The following is a 19,763-nucleotide window of genomic DNA, read 5'->3' as shown; positions in this document are numbered from 1 at the left end:
ATAATAATTACAAAAACTTTTTAAAAATGAAAATGAACAGCTTTGTTATTTCAGCCGTTCACACCTGTTTTTTTTTTTTTTAATTTTTTTTTTCAAGTGAGATACATTGTTTTTGGAGAATAAAATTTAAAAAATGAATAAAGAATAACCAAATCCAAAGAGTGCCTGGGAGCAACATTAGTGGTAAGAATTGTACAAAGCTTTTTGTCAAGCCGAAGAAAGGGAATTGAAAATATGAAAAAGAAAAAGAAAACAAATAATATTTTAATTAGGGTGGTCACAAACTAGCGATTAGGGATGTCAATTTCTCATGTCTCTAATGGGGAGTGGGGACCTCCGATCCCTGCCTCAACAGAGACGGGGATGAAGAAAAAATTCAAGGAACATGAGCAGGGATGGAGAATGTTTTCACTTCCCCATGGAGATGCCCCTTCTCGTCCCGTCCCATCCCTGATTTTTAAAATATAATAATAATAATATTATTATTATGGTTGTTGTTGTTGTAGTATTATATTTGGATATTGAATGCGTTATATTTTGTATGAAAATTGTTTAAATAATATATTTGACATTTTGATTCTTATTGAGAAGTAATAACGATTTAACTATTCTAAGATTAAATTTTTAATATTTAAAATCTTTACGTAAATATTATGAATTATACTAGTTTGACTATTATTTAAACAAAAATAATACTCCGTAATTTAATTAATTAAAGTTTGACCAAGTACGGCGATTCGTCGTCCCTGAAAACTTTGACTAATTAAAAAATTTCCCGTCCCTGAAAATTTATTTATTATGTGAATAAATGAGGTCTTAAAAACATTTCAAGTTTAACTATAACAATTTTTTTTAAAAATTATTATTAATTATTTGATTAAAGTTTAATCCGGTGGAAGAGTAGGGGTCAACCCCTAGCAATTGTCAATGCCAAGAAATGATTGTGATTCATGTGAACACATAATTTAGTAGTTAATAGGTGTCATACCCTTAAATCATAATGCACGCACTAACCAAAATCAGTTGGTACCATAAATCATGCATGTTTCACTTATTTTAATTCAAAGCAAGAACTGCACAATATTGTCAGTTTATAAATAATAAACATTATTTAATTTAAATATAACCAGCATCCTTTTAATTCACATGCACCCATATATAATCTACAAACCAACATATATAATAAATGATGACATGATGTGAGTCTCTTTCTCTATCTCTCTCTATATATGGACATGTGAGATCATTAACCAATAGATGATGAGCTTTAAAAAATGGTGAGAGTAGGGAGATTTGAAGGTAAAGAATTAAGGTCGTGATAAATTCAAAATTCTTTTCAAATTAAAATAAAGAATAAATAAAACATTGAAAAAAATATATTTTTTTTGATAAAGTTGTGGGGATGGGAATGGGGATGGAGAGCATTTTTTTTCATTTCTGACCGAGACCGGGAGTGGGGGAAAAAGTCAATGGTGGGGATGGAGGATGAAAAAGTATTTTGTCATCGGCACACTTTGTTAACATCCTTACTTATAGCACCGGTGCTTTAGAAGGACTTATGCGGTGACCCATGTCCCGAAGGGTTGTTTTGTGTGTGTGTGTGTCAGTGTGTGTATATATAAACTCTTAACCTACAATTAATTTTGCTCATGTTATTTTACAACACCTTTTATCCATCTATCATTAAAATCATCGTTCATTACTTCATCTCTATCTCCTCAACATATAAATTATCTGAAAAATAGATTAAATAAATATTATTCTATAAAATAGAATATACAGCTGTGTACCCATAGACCATCAATTCTCCTCCCCTACCAAAAATAAAACAAACATATACATAAATCATAAATGTCTATTTATATCCTTTTAATAAATAATCAGTATATATCACTCACTAAACACTTTAATTTCATCAACCACTTATTATAAACACAATCTTTCATTCTAATAACTTTCATGATCTGGTGATGTGTATCAAACAAACCATTGAATTTAACAGGTGGTATGGTTGGAACGAAGGAATTTGAGGGAAAATGAATTGTAATTCGGTGGAAAAAGAATAAGGTAGTAGGAATTCAAATTACATTGTTTGGTAAAAACTAAGGAGGAATAAAATTATTGGGAATTGGAAGGGAAAAAGTGATAAAAAAACTAAAATGCCTTTGCGTAATAATAATAATAATAATAATAATAATAATAATAATAATCAAGGGCAAAAGGGTCATTTTCTTAATTTGTTCCTTTCCCACTGCTCCAAATTAGAATTCAGGATCTAAGAATTCTAATTTTACAAATGGAAGGAATTGTAATTCTCTCCGACCAAACACTGTAATTTGGGTGACAAAAAAATTATGTTGTAATTGAATTGCAACTACATCCAACCAAACAACTCATAAGATCATAATATGAATTATTTTATTCCTTATCATAGTACTGATATATTATTCCAGATTTAAATAAATGATGAACAGTCAAACTGTTTGTATTATTGTCCTTCCCAAAAATGCATCATATATTCATATTTCAATATTTCTACAGTAGTGTCCTTTTATATATGTACAGTGAAGATAACGAAACAAACGTGCAGGAAAAAAAAAATCAATTATTAGGAGCCTTTGGGGGGAAAAAGAAATCTTAATCTGCACACAAACCACTTGACATTTTCTTGGTCCGCTTTCATAAAATTGGATGCTATCAATTTGGTCTTTGTCTTCTTGGACTCCATCGTGATTTATTTTTGTCTTTTATTAGCTTAGCTCTCTTTTCTTGTTTCTCCATTCAGCAGCCACAACCAGCTACCTGCACCTTTCTCTTCTTCTTCATAGTTTTTGCATCCAACTCTTCTTTTGCTTCTGTTATTGTGTGTGTGTGTGTTGGATATGCTCTGTATCTACCCAATAGGCTAATCATTTGGGTGTTTGGTGGTTGCCCAAAGTTGTGTTTCAGTTCAGGAAGCTAAAATTTTGGAGACTTTTCTGATTTCTCCCCTTTGAAGTGCACATTTCAAAGCAGTGTTCATTACGGCTCCATTTGTTTATTCAAAAAAAAAAATCCAATCTTTGTTTACATTGAGGTTTGCCCAGTTTGTTCAAGAGCCAGAAGTCAAATGCTGTAAGTAGATTTAGCTTAATTGCAGGGTTGGGTTATAGATGTGTTGTTTCCCTATGTGTTTGGAGTGTTGTTGAGACTTTATGAGGCTCCAGCACAGCAGAACTGCTTCTCTTTTTCCAATTATTGGGGTCTTGGCTCAAGAAGCAGTTGACCCATTTATATTCTTGCTCTGAATGCCCATTTCAGCAGCAGTTCTGTGAAATTTTAGGCTAAAAAGTGAGGTTTTGGTTGCTGGTTTTAGCTAAAAGAAGGTGGTTCATGGGAGGTAGGAGGAGGCTACATGGTGTGGCAGTGAGAATCAAGATTTCAATTGAAACCCATATAGAAGAAGCATTTTGAGTACCTTTTTGCTCAGGTATATATATATGTGTGTGTGTGTGTGTGTGCTCAGTTTCTTGCTTCTTTGAAGTTTGGATTATATGCTCTCCTCATTTTGGCCTGATGCATTGGATATTGTTATGAAAATTTGCATGTTTATAGTAAGATAAGCTTGATAATGGCAAGGGGAGAGGGATTTGCAGAAAACCTAAGGGAGAAGCTTGCTCTTGCAATCAGAAGTATTGAGTGGAGCTATGCAATCTTCTGGACCATTTCTTCAGCCCAACCAGGGTATGAAAACATTTACTTCAGCTTTTAAGAATTTTTTTCCTTTTTGGGGTGAGTAAGGTCACTGTTTCCCTTTCCTAAACCCTGGAGGGTTATGGTCATGGCATAGGTCCAACCATTGTTCGTTTTCTCGCATCTCGGGACCATTGCCATCCATATATTTTGAGTGAAATTGGATGTTTGCAAGATATAGAGGAACCAAGACGGAGGAGTTAGTATACTGTCCCCTACACTTTCCTAGAGTTTAAAGGTAACTTATGGGTTGGAATTTAAGATAAGAAAATGTTTCAGAGCTCCATAAAATCAGTGGAACCAGATGGGGCCTTCCTCATTGATTCCACCCACCATATATGTTCAGCAACTTGGATGGGACCACAGAGTGGTAATGAACCCTAAATTTTTATGTGGTTGAGGGGCTTTCTGCGTAGTAACCTTATGGATCTTTTAATTGTGTTGGTTCGTTTGTTATATTGTCTAATCCAATGATATTAATGCACATCATGATGTACAAGCTGTCTTTTATGCAATTATGCTTCGTTTTGATTGTGTTTTTCAGTATTTCTGTCCAGGGCAGTTCTTTTATGTATATGCTTTTGAACTTTGAATGCCTTCTATACAGCTAAAAAGTAGGTTTTCCATGGTCTCTATTACCGAACATACTATAAAGACCTATACTATAATCAATTTAGCATCTGTGAATGCCGTGCACTTAAACTATGTTTAGGAGACTGAACATATCGTATTTGTTTCTCGTATTAACTGACTGCAAAGGCTGCAACATCTTAAAAATTTCTAGTTCAATTATGTTTGTTGCAGGGTTTCGTTATATTTGTTTCTGCTACAATGACTTTTAAGTAAAAAAAATTTATAGCCAAAAGAAGAAGTGATGAAATCTTGGGAATATATAGCTTAATTGTGTGTATTCTTCTGATTTGGTAATGGTACCGTGTAGGGTTTTGGAATGGGGTGACGGGTACTATAATGGAGATATAAAGACGAGGAAAACAGTGCAAGCTGCAGAAACTAGTACCGACCAGCTGGGCTTGCAGAGAACTGAACATTTGAGGGAGCTTTATGGATCTCTCTTAGCGGGGGAAACGGACCTACATGCCAAGATACCATCTGCAGCTTTATCTCCCGAAGATCTCACCGATACAGAGTGGTATTTCTTGGTTTGCATGTCATTCGTGTTCAATATTGGCCAGGGGTAATTAATTCACTTTCATCTTTCGAGAGTAGTAAAGCATGCGATTCTTATTCCTGTTGTTATAGCATATAAGCGAGGGTACCAAGCACACATGTTAACTTAACTCTCGTAAAAATTTATCAGGTTGCCAGGAAAGGCCTTAGCGAAGAACCAAACCGTTTGGCTCTGCAACGCTCCCCAGGCAGATGGAAGAGTATTTACTCGTACGCTGCTTGCAAAGGCAAGTAAATGATTATTAACAAACGCTGCTAATACTAACAATATCGGTTTCCTTTGATACTGAATAATCTGACCCGCTCTACTTTTTCTTTTCCCTTTGAAAATAACTGAATCTTCTACGACTCCTCAGAGTGCATGTATTCAGGTATTTCTACTTCTTTTGCTCCGACAATTGTTTGATATAGCCTGACACTTTGTGCTCACCGTAAATGTTTGCATCTTTTTAGTTGTGTAAAACATTATAACACTTTGCCCTTTCCTTTCCACCTTAGTAACGGACAAAATTTCTAGACATTAAAGATAATGTTCTGTCATGAATGCTTTTTGTTGGAATATAGTCCTCATCGATGAAAATAGGAAACTGCAAATAAAGAGTTGAAACTATGCAGAACCGCTTTAGAAGATTAGTTCTGCAAGAAATATGCTGTTAACCATAAACTGCTAGAAACACGTTGTTAATGGTAAATCTGTTTTTAACTTGCAGACTGTTGTGTGTTTTCCACATTTGGGAGGCGTTATCGAGCTTGGAGTCACTGAACTTGTGAGCCAATTTTAGATCAGTTCTTCGTTTCTTTACTCCGATATTATTTTCTCTCTTCATGATTATTCGAGTTGTTTTACTTTTGTACTTTTCGTGTTCAGGTTAAAGAGGATCTCGGCCTCGTTCAACACCTAAAAACCTCCTATCTCGACATTCCTTGTCCTATTGTTCCTGGAGTTCCTAATTATATCTCTACCGATGATGGAAATGACCGAGACATTGTCAATAGTAAGCCCAACCAGGACACGCTCGAGGCCAGCCCGAAAGAGGAGAACATTGATTCCCCCGACAACAGTTCGAATGGTTTGGAGGCAGACGAACAAGGCGGGGATGAATTTAAGGTGAAAGGTGCAACAGCAGAAGCTTCACAGCCACCAAACTGTCAAATCGTTGAAGACGATATCAGCAATTGCATCCATAATTCTACGAATTCGAGTGACTGTATCTCCCAGAACTATGAAAACCCCGAAAAGGTTTCTGATTTTTTAAATGATGAAGAGATGGTGAACCATTCCCCGCTAGAAAATCAAGAATGCAATCAGGAAAGTTTGGCTCCCTTGGATAACCGTGGGCAAGGACACGATGTTCATTACCAAAGCATTCTTTCGAGTGTTCTGAAAAGCTCTCATCAGTTTATCTTAGGACCATATTTTAGGAATGGCAATAGAGAATCGAGTTTTGTTGGTTGGAAGAAGGAAATATCATCCAACATTCAGACGCTGAGGATTGAGACTTCACAAAGATTACTAAAGAAGGTACTCTCGGGAGTGGCAAGAATGGTATGCATCCCCGACGCTAGGAAAGAGGGCGATGGGAAGAACGACCCTTGTAAACTAGAAGCAGATGAAAGTGATAGGAGCCGTGTGGTATCAGAGAGAAGACGTAGAGAAAAAATAAACGAAAGATTCATGATTCTTTCATCATTGATCCCCAGTAGTGGCAAGGTGAGTAAACTCGTATTGTAAGAACTATCTAGCTCGAGACGAGTGCACACATTGAAAACACATATTTGTGTCTTTTTACACAGGTTGACAAAGTATCTATACTCGACGAGACAATCGAATACCTCAAGAATCTTAAAACACGAGTCTTGGAGGCCGAGTCTCAGAAGGAAGGATTCGAGCTCAATGCAAGAATGGGGAGAAACTGCAAGGACTGCGATGATGCCGAGAGGACATCAGATAACTGTGGCACTAACATAATTGACAACAACAAGAAACCATCCTCTAAAAAGAGGAAGGCCTGCGAAACAGAAGGAGCCTCCAAGAGTACCGCGAAAAATGGCTCAGCTTGTGAAGTAGCTGTTAGTGTTACTGATGAGGATGTTACGATTGAGATAGGGTGCCAGTGGAGCGAGGGCGTGTTGATTAAAATCATACAGGCGTTGAACAATCTACATCTGGACTGCGAAACAATCCAATCTTCCAATGGTGATGACGGGACTCTATCAGTGAGTGTTAAATGTAAGGTACGTCATGTCATTTCAAACTCGAGAATTTGAGAATCGAAAACAGAAAACATGTTTACTAGCACAGTTTTCCATTGTGAAAACTGGAGAATTTGAGAATCGAAAATAGAAAACATGTTTACTAGCACAGTTAGTAAACAAGTTTTCTAAACAGAAAGCAAAAAATAGAAAACAAAAAACAGTTTGAAGTAAACATGACCGATGTTCTTCATTTCAGTTCCCTAATGCAACACCACAAAGCACTTAGAACTCTTCGTTTTCCAGTACTTTGCTTAACTAACAGATTCATGGCTTTCTTTGATCGCTACATCTTTAATTGCAGATGAAGGCATCAAAATTAACGTCTCCATCACCAGCCTTGATTAGGCAAGCACTTAAAAGAGTAATCTGAACATTGTTGAAGATATCCTCAGCCACGCGAATCTTGTAAGTTTTACCAGTTTCAAATCCCTAGTTTGAGTTAGGGATAAACCTTTGCTTGCATTTCCACACCATTGTATATGGAAACATCAAATACCAGTTGAGGGAATTGTTTACAGTAAAACATGTTGAAAATCCATCTTCCTCATGATTTCTTGGTTTACAGAAGTTACAACAAGGCCCTATATATGCAAGTATGCAACTTGTCATAGGTTTTTGGGGGTAAAAATCCAACCGTGGGTCACTAACAAATGGTTTATTTCTAGTACATTAAATGTTCATTTTAATGAACTTTCCATACATAAAAAATAAAACATCAGTATACTAAAAATGAATATTTATCCATGGTACACGATATAATTTGCTGGAAAAAACTGATAGAGGATGGGAGAGGTTGATCCAAACCTTGAAACCCGGCCCAATTACTCTGGAAACAATCATTATTGTGTGGACCACACTATCAAATAATGTACATTCAATATAAAAATAATGTACATTGTATTCAAGGAATATATATTATTTGTGTACTGAATGTACATTATTTTTATAGTATAAAAATAATGTACATTCAGTACAAAAATAATGTACATTTAGTACATTAAAAATATACATTTTATTATGGTCCACACAATAATTTGCCCTCTGGAAAGGTGTAGTCTCCCTCCCCTTCTTTAATTTTTACAAATTTGGTCATTAATTATTAAAGAAGTTGTAAATTCGGTACGTTAAACTCTATTTGTATAAAATGTTTTATGGGAGTATATTTGTAACTTCTGATTTATTCTCTATTTTCTCAATAACACCCTAGATACAAACGAAGATAGGCTAACATTAACTATCAATTTGACTAAACTTAGTCTCTTAACTTTTTCTCTTTCTTTCTTTTTTTTTTTTTTTTTTTTTTTTTTGAAAATAAAGAAGCTCATTCATTTAATCATAAGTTGAAACGACTATAAATAGAATCGATGGAATGGTATACCATTCTTTATAGTCAGACATAGAAACAACTTCCTTAGTGATTCGCAGACTGTTTCACAAATTTGAAGCTAAATTCGTTGGATAAACTTAAAGCTTCTTTAATATCATTGAAGAATCGATCAAACGTAGTCAAGACAACTTTGGTTGAAAAGTCTTGCACACCACCTGAGTATATGTTTTACATATGTTGTTCATTGACAATATATCAATCAAGCTAAGCTGCAGATGCTCTTTTTTATTGTCATCTTTGTCACCCAAGATGAAGTTCAAATACAACATGACCAACTTATATGATTCACACTTATGAAAAAAAAGAACTCGCCAAAAGAGACGAGAGGAAAACAAACTCGTCACACAAACGAGAGAAAGACACAGCAAAAACAGAACACAAAAGAAAAGAGAAACAGCAGTACGTACACCATCTCTTAAACTTTATTTTGTGGATCCACTAGAACCAAACCACCTCTTTATCCAGATCTGGCAAAATCCATAAACTTTAGATCTTTGGAACTATCGCAACATCCTTGAATGGTTGATGGCTAATTCGGCAGTGGAATTTATTATGAAACTAAAAAACAAGAAATAAAAGAAAATAGGAGACCGTCGGCCAAGGAACGAAGCTTCGTCAAAGGCTCAAAGCTTCGGTCAGAGGCCGGCGGCCACCAGATGAAGAATCAAGGTTTCGTGCAGTGAGGCAGATAGAGAGGTTTTGAGAGAATTAGGGTTTGCCAATTTTGGGGTGCAGTCTCATAACTTTTTTAATCAACCAAATATAGTTCAAAATGTATAAAGTACATCACTTTTTTTGGGTGGTAGTTTTCACCGAATTTCACACTTTTACCCCATTTGGTAACATAGTTAGCTTATTAGTCAATTTTGACTTATTTGACCATTATTAGTTGTTTGACTTGGTTAAACAATCAATATAAGTGTTTGATTAATTAATTTTTTTGTAATAATTTATTGTTCCAAAACACTAAAATTCATCCGATAAACTTTTTGAAAAAGTCATTTTGCATGTAATAAGTTATCAACTATCATTTAGTTTACTAAATATATCAACTAATCAAACTCATTAATTCAATCACTATTTACCAAACAGGCTAGAGGAGATTCAGTATTTTGTTTGCCACATTGAAATTGAAGGTGTAGTCCCTTTCACTAGCTACCCCAAAGTTTTAAGTGCATTGAACCTTAGGATAGATGTAAAGTTGAAAGGAGAGGTAGACAGCTGTTCAAAGATTGTACAATTTTGTCGCAGGTGGTTGGTTAGGTGCAGCCACCAGTGAGTGGGATTAAAAATCAAAGGAAATGGACAACATGCGATACATACGTTTGTCTAATCATGTCCAACATTTTCTTATTGTAGGGCTGCTTGACATTTGGCAATCAAATCATAAATCCGTTTCATTGTTTTGTGAGGGCGGGTTAGCTTTAATGTTGTCGTAAGATGCCATACACGACTAGAAGAGATTGATAATAATAATTTAAAGTAAATATACTGCTTTTGTTTATTGAAAGTTTATAAGTTATGTTACGTACATATGATAAAGATGTTTGTTGACGGATTATTTCATTTCATTCAAGTCATTTCTAACATTTTCTTGTTTTAGAAAGATAAAGCAGCTTGAAATTTCTCAATCAAATAATAAATCCTTTCATTTTTTGTGAGGGATTGCTTTATTGTTGTTGCATTGTCACGGTTTTAATAATTTAATTTTTAAGTACTCACATGCCCATGGCAAATTATACTATGCACCACGGTGCACATAGCAATGTGCACCACGTACGTAAATGACGTCGTTTTGAGCATTGTAAATTAATCGTCTCTTTTTTTGGAAATCACGTTTCCCGTTTCGGCCAGTTTGTGTATTATGTTAATATTCTGTGTATTCTAGGTAATCGTTCTGTGTATTCCAGGCAATCATTCTGTGTATTCTAGGCAACCGTTCTGTGTATTCATGTTAGTAACACATGTTGTGATGTGTTTGTGCATTCGAATGTTTAGGAGGATGAATTCTGCGTATTTTGTGTCAATATTCTGTGTATTGATGTTATTAACACAGGTTGTGATGTGTTTGTGCATTCGAATGTTAAAAGGATGAATTCTGTGTATTTTGTGTCAATATTCTGTGTATTCTGGGCAAACATTCTGTGTATTATAGGCAAACATTCTGTGTATTCTAGATAATGATTATGTGTATTATAGATAATGAATTCCATGGAGTCATTCGCGTCCGCGTCCACTAACATCGAAACAACGTCGTTTTGGATCGTGGTGCACATTGCTATGTGCACCGTGGTGCAGGGTATAACGATTGCATACCCATACGGCTAGAAGAGATTGATAATAATAATTTAACGTAAATATCGCTCTTGTTAATTAGAAACTTAGTAGGCATGTTACGTACATATAATAAAGATCTTTGTTGACGTGTTATTTCATGCCATTCAAGCCATTTTCCACATTTTCTTATTTTAAAAAGATAAAGCTACTTGAAATTTGCCAGTCAAATGACAAATGCACTTATTGTTTTGTGAGGGGTCACCTCAATGTAAAATTTTGATAATTTCAAGCACCCTTAGACACATACAGCTATAAGAAATTGATAGTAATAATTCAACATAAAAAGTATTGATACATCCACACCCTCCATCTTGAAAAATCAAAGGCTATATCTTACCATTACTAAATTTTTAAGTTTGCAATAGTTAATAATTCTAAAATTGAATAGGCTCTCTGGTAAATAGTATATATATTGGAGAATTAGAATAGGCTCTCTGGTAAATAGTAAGGACTAATCTGATCAATTCATTTGATATATTAATGGTTGAGGGTCAGTGAAAAAATAAAGGAAAAAAAAAAAAAAAAGAGACGACAGAGGTAACGCAGGGTTAGGGACACAATCACGCCTAGCAACCATGCAAGATGCCCATCGCATCGTCATGATACACCTTCAAAACTTCTCAAGTAGGGCTCATGAAGAAATGGAGACCTCTATCCATCGTGCTAGCCATCTTCGCCAATGAGTCTACCACTTGGTTCTATTCGTAGTAGATATGCAACACAGGGATACCCAAATCCCTACTATCAAGCATTATTTTACATTTATTCACAAGGGTAGCAGTTGGGTTGTGAACCACCCGGAGATCATTGCCTATCTATATAGCATTATAAACTAATATATTTCTCTCTAATTTTTTAATACACTTCAATAACGTATGTAACACATAATTGACTTGCATATTATGTGGTATGCTATAAAGATGGGTAGTTTAATGATACGATATCTTATCTACTAGTTAGAAATTATGGACTAATACTTAAATTTAAAATGTTTCTCATTTATTAAACAAATTTTTTAAAATTAACTCTCTACTTGAAATTGATGAATACCAATCCATTAACATAACGCTAAAATGAGTTGCATATAAAATTCATTAACTTACCTGTCGATGTAACGGTAAATATGAAAGTAGAATATCGAGATGGTGCAGGAAACATTAATCAATAGTTTTGATCCTACAAGATGTTGAGCACTTGATTGAGTTTGCACTGGAATGTGACCAAACTTTGAAAGAGTGATTATGATCCTACTAATAATTTATGTGGGGCCCACGAGTGGTCCCTAGCTTGTTTTAGGGTGGGAAATTTTGAAATTAGGGTTTGGTAGCACATCTCATAGTTTAGGAGTGGCTATTCAAGATTATCCACTAAAAAGTGGACCTCTCATCATCTTAGTATATAATTCAAACAACAATCAAGACAGCTCTTTAATTATGTGGAAAATGATGCTCACATTCTCTCTATTTCTTTCACTCTTTTTCTTTAATAATAAACTATAATAGATACTTAGGGTGACTAAACCTCTAAAAGCAACCAATCCTAGCAAATTACTGAATAAGCATATTTAATATTGTAAAAATTACACCTTAATCCCTCAATTGTTTATAAATTATAAATTTAGGCCTCTAATTAATTCAGGCGAGGCCTAAATTAATTCAGGCGTCAAGTTTCGTTTGTGGTTCAATTTGGCAGAACTTATAGCTTATTTTAAACTATTAATAAGCTATAAGCTCTATTTGGTAATGTTTCCAAAATAAGCTAGTAGCTTCCTAATTTTTTTTCTATCTTTATCCTTATTATTTTAAATAAATGACATCTTTATGAAAAGATATTTATTACAAAATCATAAATACAAATGAAGTTTGAGATCTCAATTAATTGAGAGATTGAATTTATAACTTATTTAACAATTAAATTATTATATTTATAAAAATTGAGAAGAGATAAACTAAATTTATAACTTCAGAACAATTAAACTGCAATTTTAGCCAAGACCTTGTGATCTAGTGACACTCGATTGCACTCTCATATGAAAAAGGTAGATTTGAGCCTCAGTGAAGACGATATTGACTCTTTGTGCTTCACAAATAGTAGTATTAAAAAAAAAAAAAACTGCAATTTTCCTTTAATACTCCAAAGCAGAATCAATATTGATCATATTCACAATATCCCCTGGACCCCCCTCCCGTGCGCACATACTTCGTGAAAGGTGAAGACCGTTTAAACTTTAATTGCCTATTCTTTTTGTACACTTCCATTTGTTTTGTGAGCTAGAGATATACTTTTGTTTCCTTTGATTATAAAAATTCATAGCGTGGCTTGCATTACATAAAACTTTATTCTTTTAATCTTTCGAAATAACTCGTAAATCTGTAATTTTTATATACAAAAATCATACCTCACCTACTTAACCACCCCTTCTGCACAATTTTGGTGATTTTTGATGTACCAAACTAATCTAGCAATTTTGTTCCAAATAATAATAATAATAAATAAATAGGCGCAGCCAACACGCAGGCAGAGGTCTCATTCAACATTGACTAATAAGCTGTGGAACATTCTAAATTTCAACTCTCAAGTACAGATGGGGCATTGGAGACAATGTTACATGAATTGTTCAACTTTACAATCAGTAAAACTGAATGGTAAACAATACTTATACACTCAAGAATGCAGATTCACGAAAGAAAGTCGTACTCGTGTATTTGCTTGTGATTTTTAACGCCACTTTATAACTCACGAACCCAAAGAATCAAAGATTGGAGGTCAACAAGGAATATCAGTGATTAGTTTCTCCTCTCAAGATGGCCAGCCACCTGCATAGGTTAATGATAGGAGGTTTAGTTTCACACTAGCAGTAAAGGCAAGAATTTCTCAGCCACAACTGACTTTTACCTTCATATTCCTCTCAGGGCAGCAAATTGGGCAGCCAAATCTTCATAGTCAGGTAATTTTGGATGGACATGACGTGCCTGGTTGTCAGGCTGAAAGGAATTGGCACGCATGTAAACCTTTTTTGTCTCTGAAGGAGTAGCTTGTTCGTGTGGAAGAGAAATAGATCTTGTAGGTGGTGGAGGTACATCAGAATTTATTTCACATTCATCTTTTCTGATCCTCTCATGTGAGGATTTATCAGTATCACTGCCTCTCAGGTGTGAACCGTGAGTTTCTGGCTTTTTCCTTAACTTTTCTATGTCATAGTTGGATGATTTCTTACTGTAGTGCATCAAGAGTTTATCTATCATCCTTTCCTCGTCATCTCTTCGGTGGTGCCTATCATCAACCAAGACCTGTAGCCCTGTTTTTGAATGTTCCCTTCTTCGATTACTTCTATTCACAACCCTAGCATCTTCAGAATTTCCAGCATCATCATTATTTCTTGATGATTTATGATGCTTTCTCCTAACAGATCTTGGTTTTGGTAAGGGAATGCCATCCGCATAAGAAAATTCTCTCTCCTGACGATGACTATTCTTTCCAGTAGGCTCAAAATTTTCCACATTCTGGTCAGGTTGATCAGATCCTCTACGGATATCCTCTGAGCTGCTAGCTGCATCAACTTTACCGTGGGAAGGACCAGTGAAATGCCTATTGAATTCGGAAACAAAATGATCAGATCCTCTACTGGTTTTGCCTTTGGTATCACCCACTTTAACATAAGGAGGGGGAATGGTTTTGTCTTTTGGTTTGACATAGGGTGGGGGACGAGCATAGCTGTTATATGATTTTAAGCTATTCCCTTGGTCCTCCTGACTTTCTCCTATTGAGATCACTTTCTTCTTTTCACTGATAGGGTCACTGGTAGAAGAGACATCATCACCACTAGTGAGCCCTGTAAAATTTGAAGCCACTAATTGTCCATGGGACAAAACACCAAAGCTTTTCACTTTAGGAATGTCGTGAGGGTTACAAATTTTCCTTTCTTGCTCTTCATGCCCACTATAGACACCATCTTTCCCTCTAATGCGTGATGAATTGCCTGATTTTGATGTCCATTGGGAATTATCACTCCTCTCTTTCTTAGCTCTGTCTCTGCCAACTGTCAATTCCTCCATTTTGTTAACTACAAAATCATTCTTTTCTGTCATTAAATAGCTTCCTTCCTTGTTGGCAATCAGTTTATGTTCATTAGCGTTTTCCTTCCTCCCAAACAAATGATCATCCAGCTTGTCATTTCCGATGCCTTGGATCCTTATCTGTTTATCATTATAAGTATCAGGCTTTCCTTTGGATAAAACATTTTGCACATTGGTTTTTGAGACACTGTCCTTTTGGCTACCAAGATTGTAATTATCAGCAGAGCTGTGTGAAGGTCCAATCTTGTTTAGCTTTCCCTGTAAATTCGTCAGAGCATGCAAAATGATTTATTTCTTTGTCGAATGCTATACATAGATTGCAAGCAATATATTTCTTATTCCCTACAAAATTGATGGCTGAGAAAGTATATTAGTGTGAGGGTTTTCAGTAGAGATGCATGAAAAACTTTATTTTGGATATTGCTGTACCCTTTTCCTTTTTTCTAGCATACCAATTCTTATGTAAATAGTCTGAGGATTTTCAATAGAGATGTATGAAAAACTTTATTCTGATTATTGCTTTGCCCTTTTCCTTTCTTCTAGCAACCCAATTCTTATATCAGACACAGGAAGATATACCTCTGCAGATGCCATCCTCTGTTGAAAGCCAGCCGAATCCCATCTAATTTGAAATTCTGAGGCTATATCTTGCAGTAGCTGGATTCTCTTCTCCATGGCAGTTGTTCTTGAAGCTAATTGCTCTACAAACTAGCAATAATGACTGAAGCTAGTAAGAAGAAGAAACAAATTATGGAAGGCAGCCCATCATATGCATAGTGGAGTTACTTATATACTGAAAGACTACCTTCTGATTGACAAAACATTCTATTTCACTTCCATATCTCTCCCGAATTAGATCCCTGAGATCACGTAATTCTGGCAAATCAGAGAATCTTGCCGCTGCAAACATAAGGGACGCCGCAGCCTCTCGGCATTCTTCAGGGCAAAAGCTGGACACAAACAATTGGAAAAAATAAAAAATAAAAATTGTGATACTAAAAAGTCATTGTCTTTGTTCAATGGTCTTTCAGAAATAATACCAATCCTAAATCTGATGTTTTACAAAAGATCAATTTCTGCATACAATCATTCAAATTGTAAATGCTTGAATAAACTAACTTGTGCAACTAAAAATAAACACCATCACATCCATTATTTTTTTTTTTTGAAGGTATCACATCCATTATTTTATACAGTATAATCTGAAGAAAATTAGCTCCAGCATGTCTAAAAGCCACAACAGTTGAACAATCAAAAAACACAATTACAATAAATTAAGAAAATTTTATCGTACTATATATCCCAACAACTTTCCCCTGGTGCACTGTTTGCATAGTATGAAAAATACTTAGGAATCACATTCAGCAAATAGATCCATCAGAGTTAAAATTATGATTAGTTAATGGCAATGTTAGATACTTTCATTGTGTTTGTCATCATGCTTAGGAATGATTTCATTGGACTAACTGATTTCTACTCACTAAGGTACAGAAGGTTCTTATACCGGTCATGGTTTTTCAAAACCTAATATAATCTACTAGTACAACCAACTGAACCAAGTAAAATTCACAATTTTGTGTAACAGACTGACAGATCAAATTTGATTTTCAAAAAAAAAGACTGACTGATCAAATTTGGGAAATGAATTTAATAAATGAGCATTTCATTCTGTCTGTCTATAAATGACTGAGAAAGTAGATGCAGTTTAAATTTTTAATAAGATTAAACATAATCACTTCAGAAACATGGCACTGACTAGTCATAGCACATTAGGACTACAAATGTTGTCTGGTTCATATACCTTGATCATTAGTACGCTACCAAGTACCAACAGTATAAAAAAGACAGTGCAAGCAAGGATTTAACAAAACAACAGCATCACTATTAGCTATGGCACAATTATGGTTTCATTAGTTATACCTTTGTTTTTGCATGTTTGGGAGCTGCTTCAATATGTACTCACAAGATAAATCAATAAAACCGTAGCATGATAAGAGGCCTTGGCCAGCCATAAATTCTTCAGTCTGTCCACCCATGTCCAGAAAACAACATGTAACCAGGCAAGAAAATAAAATCACAGTTGAACAAAAGAAAACATTGTATTCAATAATCTATCATTGGAAAGTAAAGATCAGCAAGCTTCTTATTCAATTTCATTTTCTTTTGGCACCAAATGCCTCTATTTGCATTATACAGAGTAATTATATGTATGTTCAAAGTATTTTTAAAAAAATGACAAAATTACTATGGTATTTTCAAGACTGTTCACTCTCAAAAAAATTGGTTTTCTAAAATAATATATACGTAATTACATAATTTCACTGTTAGTATTCTAATTACAGTTTGTAGTCTTCAAATAGATCGAGAAAACTATTCAGTACTAATAGTAGAAAACGTAGCAGATTGCCGAAATAAATTCAAATTATTTGAAAAGCAGAAGAAAGGAAAAAGAGAGAGAAGAAAACTCACCCTTCCATAGGCATTAATGTCAAGTCCATTACCGAGCAATTTCGCAAGGTCCTCCTTGAGAAACCTCTGCCTCGCTTCCGCTCTCCGCCGCACCAATTCAATTCGCGATCTAGTGGCCTTTATCAGCGATTTACTGTTCTCGTTTGCAAAAAATTCAGTCAATGCATACACGCATATATGCATACAATAAGCAAATATGAGCACTTAAAAACACAGAGAGAAAGAGATAGAGAGAGCTAACCATTTAGAGCTAAAACCGCGGCCGAGAATACCGTCAAGCATCTCCGATCTCCGGCAGACAACTTCGTTTGGCTTTGGTTCAGAAGTTGTGGTCAACCTCCGAGAACACCAACCAACGCCGATTCCGCATTCACCGAAACAGATCCGCGCATTTGAGAGACTTGAAGAATAGCTTGCACCGGAAGATATGTATATGTATACACAGCCGTATTAGTAGCGATTAGTATTTAGCCATTTCGGGAAGAGGAGAGAGAGAGAGAGGGAGATAGAATTTCAGCAATCTTAGTGGAACTTCCACAGTTCCACACAGTCAAACAAATTTCAAATTTAATTGTCGTTTACTCAGTCACTCATTTCTCTGTTTCTTTTTGCTTTTGGCCCTTCCGGGTTTAGTGGATAATTTCACTTGAGCCCCTGAAATTTTTAATCTTTACACTAAAACCCCTTATATAGTTTGCTTATGGAAATGTCAAAAGACTCAAAACTATATTATGGATTTATGGTAATAAATCTTGCTAGTTTTTTTTTTTGAGAAAAAATCTTGCTAGTTTTAGTTAAAATAATATATAAAATATCCCAATAATTTGTTTCTTAATTAATACGTCACATTCGTTTGTACAGTATATATTTAGTATGTTACCTTTTTAATGTTAATTAACACAAAAATATTTCAAGTGGATATGTGGATATAAATATATTATTGAGAAAGTGACACATTTTTCCTTGATTATATTCTTATAACACGTTTTTCAATAAATTATACATGCATTTACATTTTTCCCTCCATTATTTTAAAAGTGGCAATTTTTCAAATATCCATTAAAAGACTTTTGGATTGTTAAAAAATAATGACAAAATAGGTATTTTAAGTCACTTTACTTCTCCAACAAATTATTATTTATATGTGAAAATTATAATGAATGCGAAAAATAATGAACATTTTTATAAATATTATAATTATAATTTTAAGCTAATATAGGTAACAAAATTAAAACTTAAACACAAATTAGCAATAATGAATTATTTGTGTTTAAGTTTTAATTCTATATCCTTCAAAAAAAAATCTTAATTATATAGCTATCATTAATTTAAAATTATAATTTTAATAATTTCAAATGGTATTTATTCTTTTTTTTTTTTTACGTTTATTCTAATTCTCGCATATAAACAATAATTTGTTTGAGAAAATATGTTACTTGAAATACTTATTTTGTCCTTATTTTTAACAATTCAAAAGTTCATTTAACATATTTGGGAAGAAATCATCACTTTTAAAATAATTGAGGGGACAAATACTGATATATTAATAATTTAGAGGACAAATGTGATACATATTTGATAGACAATTTTGGATATTAACTCTTTTAATTTTTTATAAATCATTCAAGTGATTAAAATGTGCGGAGTAATGCTTTTTATTTTTGAATCATGATGTATTTTTGTTAGGACATTGTAGCATTTCCTTTAATAATAATATAATTGTACACACGTATTTTATTAGATTATTAGAATTGATATTTGTTTGAATTATGCTTTTTCATTTCATAAGGCATATGATATTCTCATTAATGTGACTAATCTAGATTTAATCCACTTTGTGTTTGTAATGTTATTATTATTATTATTTTTAAAGATGTAAATGTTATTCTTAGAAAATTTGATCTAAAACTTTTTAGCATAGCGCACTTTAGTATGCATAGGTGCTAGCATATCAAATCAAATAAAGAAATGGTATCATTATATGTTTGGTATCATCCAAACTAAAGAAATAATATAATATCTAAACTTAACAATATTGGCATTTAAATGTTTACAAAGTCCCAACTTTGAACATTGTAAAAAAAAACGTGTGAGAACGTCTCACGTGAAATTTGTAATACCTTTTAATAAAAATGTACTGTAATATTTTTCTATACGCTCAAAAGAAAATATATTTTAACTAAAAAGTATTATACAATTCACAATAAGACAGTCTTATATCAAACTTATTCATGAATAAATTGAATAAAATACCAATATTGGAAATTTTTTATAAAAAAAAAAATCAAATGGAGGGGTTCATCACAATTTAGAAGCCA

At 34.0% G+C, this 19,763-nt stretch overlaps 2 protein-coding genes across 9 annotated transcripts; one reads left to right on the top strand and one right to left on the bottom strand.

Annotated features, from left to right (window-relative positions):
• Positions 1-2,639: 2,639 nt before the first annotated feature.
• On the top strand, positions 2,640-7,738 carry LOC116001925 (transcription factor EGL1-like). 8 transcript variants are annotated; one of them, XM_031241887.1, is made up of 10 exons: positions 2,640-3,114; positions 3,356-3,469; positions 3,595-3,723; positions 4,673-4,927; positions 5,051-5,147; positions 5,277-5,291; positions 5,631-5,687; positions 5,789-6,631; positions 6,715-7,150; positions 7,478-7,738. In XM_031241887.1, exons 3-10 carry the CDS (start codon positions 3,611-3,613, stop codon positions 7,519-7,521), a joined length of 1,860 nt encoding a protein of 619 aa, XP_031097747.1. In that variant the 5' UTR covers positions 2,640-3,114; positions 3,356-3,469; positions 3,595-3,610; the 3' UTR covers positions 7,522-7,738. The 8 variants fall into 8 exon arrangements, with proteins under 8 accessions (XP_031097747.1, XP_031097748.1, XP_031097744.1 ...); XM_031241884.1 differs by having other exon boundaries at positions 2,643-3,114; positions 6,715-7,155; XM_031241886.1 differs by having other exon boundaries at positions 2,643-3,114; positions 3,323-3,469; positions 6,715-7,155.
• A 5,678-nt stretch (positions 7,739-13,416) lies between these two features.
• LOC116002156 lies at positions 13,417-17,967 on the bottom strand. The gene is made up of 7 exons (XM_031242212.1): positions 17,687-17,967; positions 17,446-17,578; positions 16,897-17,000; positions 15,782-15,926; positions 15,556-15,684; positions 13,796-15,234; positions 13,417-13,716 (listed from the first exon to the last, which is right to left on the bottom strand). Exons 1-6 carry the CDS (start codon positions 17,725-17,727, stop codon positions 13,798-13,800), a joined length of 1,989 nt encoding a protein of 662 aa, XP_031098072.1. The 5' UTR covers positions 17,728-17,967; the 3' UTR covers positions 13,417-13,716; positions 13,796-13,797.
• Positions 17,968-19,763: the final 1,796 nt, after the last annotated feature.

This window comes from Ipomoea triloba, chromosome 13, assembly GCF_003576645.1.
Source record: "Ipomoea triloba cultivar NCNSP0323 chromosome 13, ASM357664v1".
NCBI lineage: Eukaryota > Viridiplantae > Streptophyta > Magnoliopsida > Solanales > Convolvulaceae > Ipomoea > Ipomoea triloba.
This window is presented reverse-complemented; position numbering and strand designations above follow the sequence as displayed.

What these genes read in the sequence shown, in the direction of transcription:
- LOC116002156 (XM_031242212.1), bottom strand. Translation starts at nt 17,727, where the DNA reads ATGCTTGACGGTATTCTCGGCCGCGGTTTTAGCTCTAAATG. An exon ending in ACATTAATGCCTATGGAAGG is followed by an intron (nt 17,001 to 17,445) that starts GTGAGTTTTCTT and finishes ATGGGTGGACAG; the next exon opens with ACTGAAGAATTTATGGCTGG. An exon ending in CCAAACATGCAAAAACAAAG is followed by an intron (nt 15,927 to 16,896) that starts GTATAACTAATG and finishes GTTTGTGTCCAG; the next exon opens with CTTTTGCCCTGAAGAATGCC.
- LOC116001925 (XM_031241884.1), top strand. Translation starts at nt 3,611, where the DNA reads ATGGCAAGGGGAGAGGGATTTGCAGAAAACCTAAGGGAGAAGCTTGCT. An exon ending in AGCTTGGAGTCACTGAACTT is followed by an intron (nt 5,688 to 5,788) that starts GTGAGCCAATTT and finishes TTTCGTGTTCAG; the next exon opens with GTTAAAGAGGATCTCGGCCT. An exon ending in TGATCCCCAGTAGTGGCAAG is followed by an intron (nt 6,632 to 6,714) that starts GTGAGTAAACTC and finishes CTTTTTACACAG; the next exon opens with GTTGACAAAGTATCTATACT.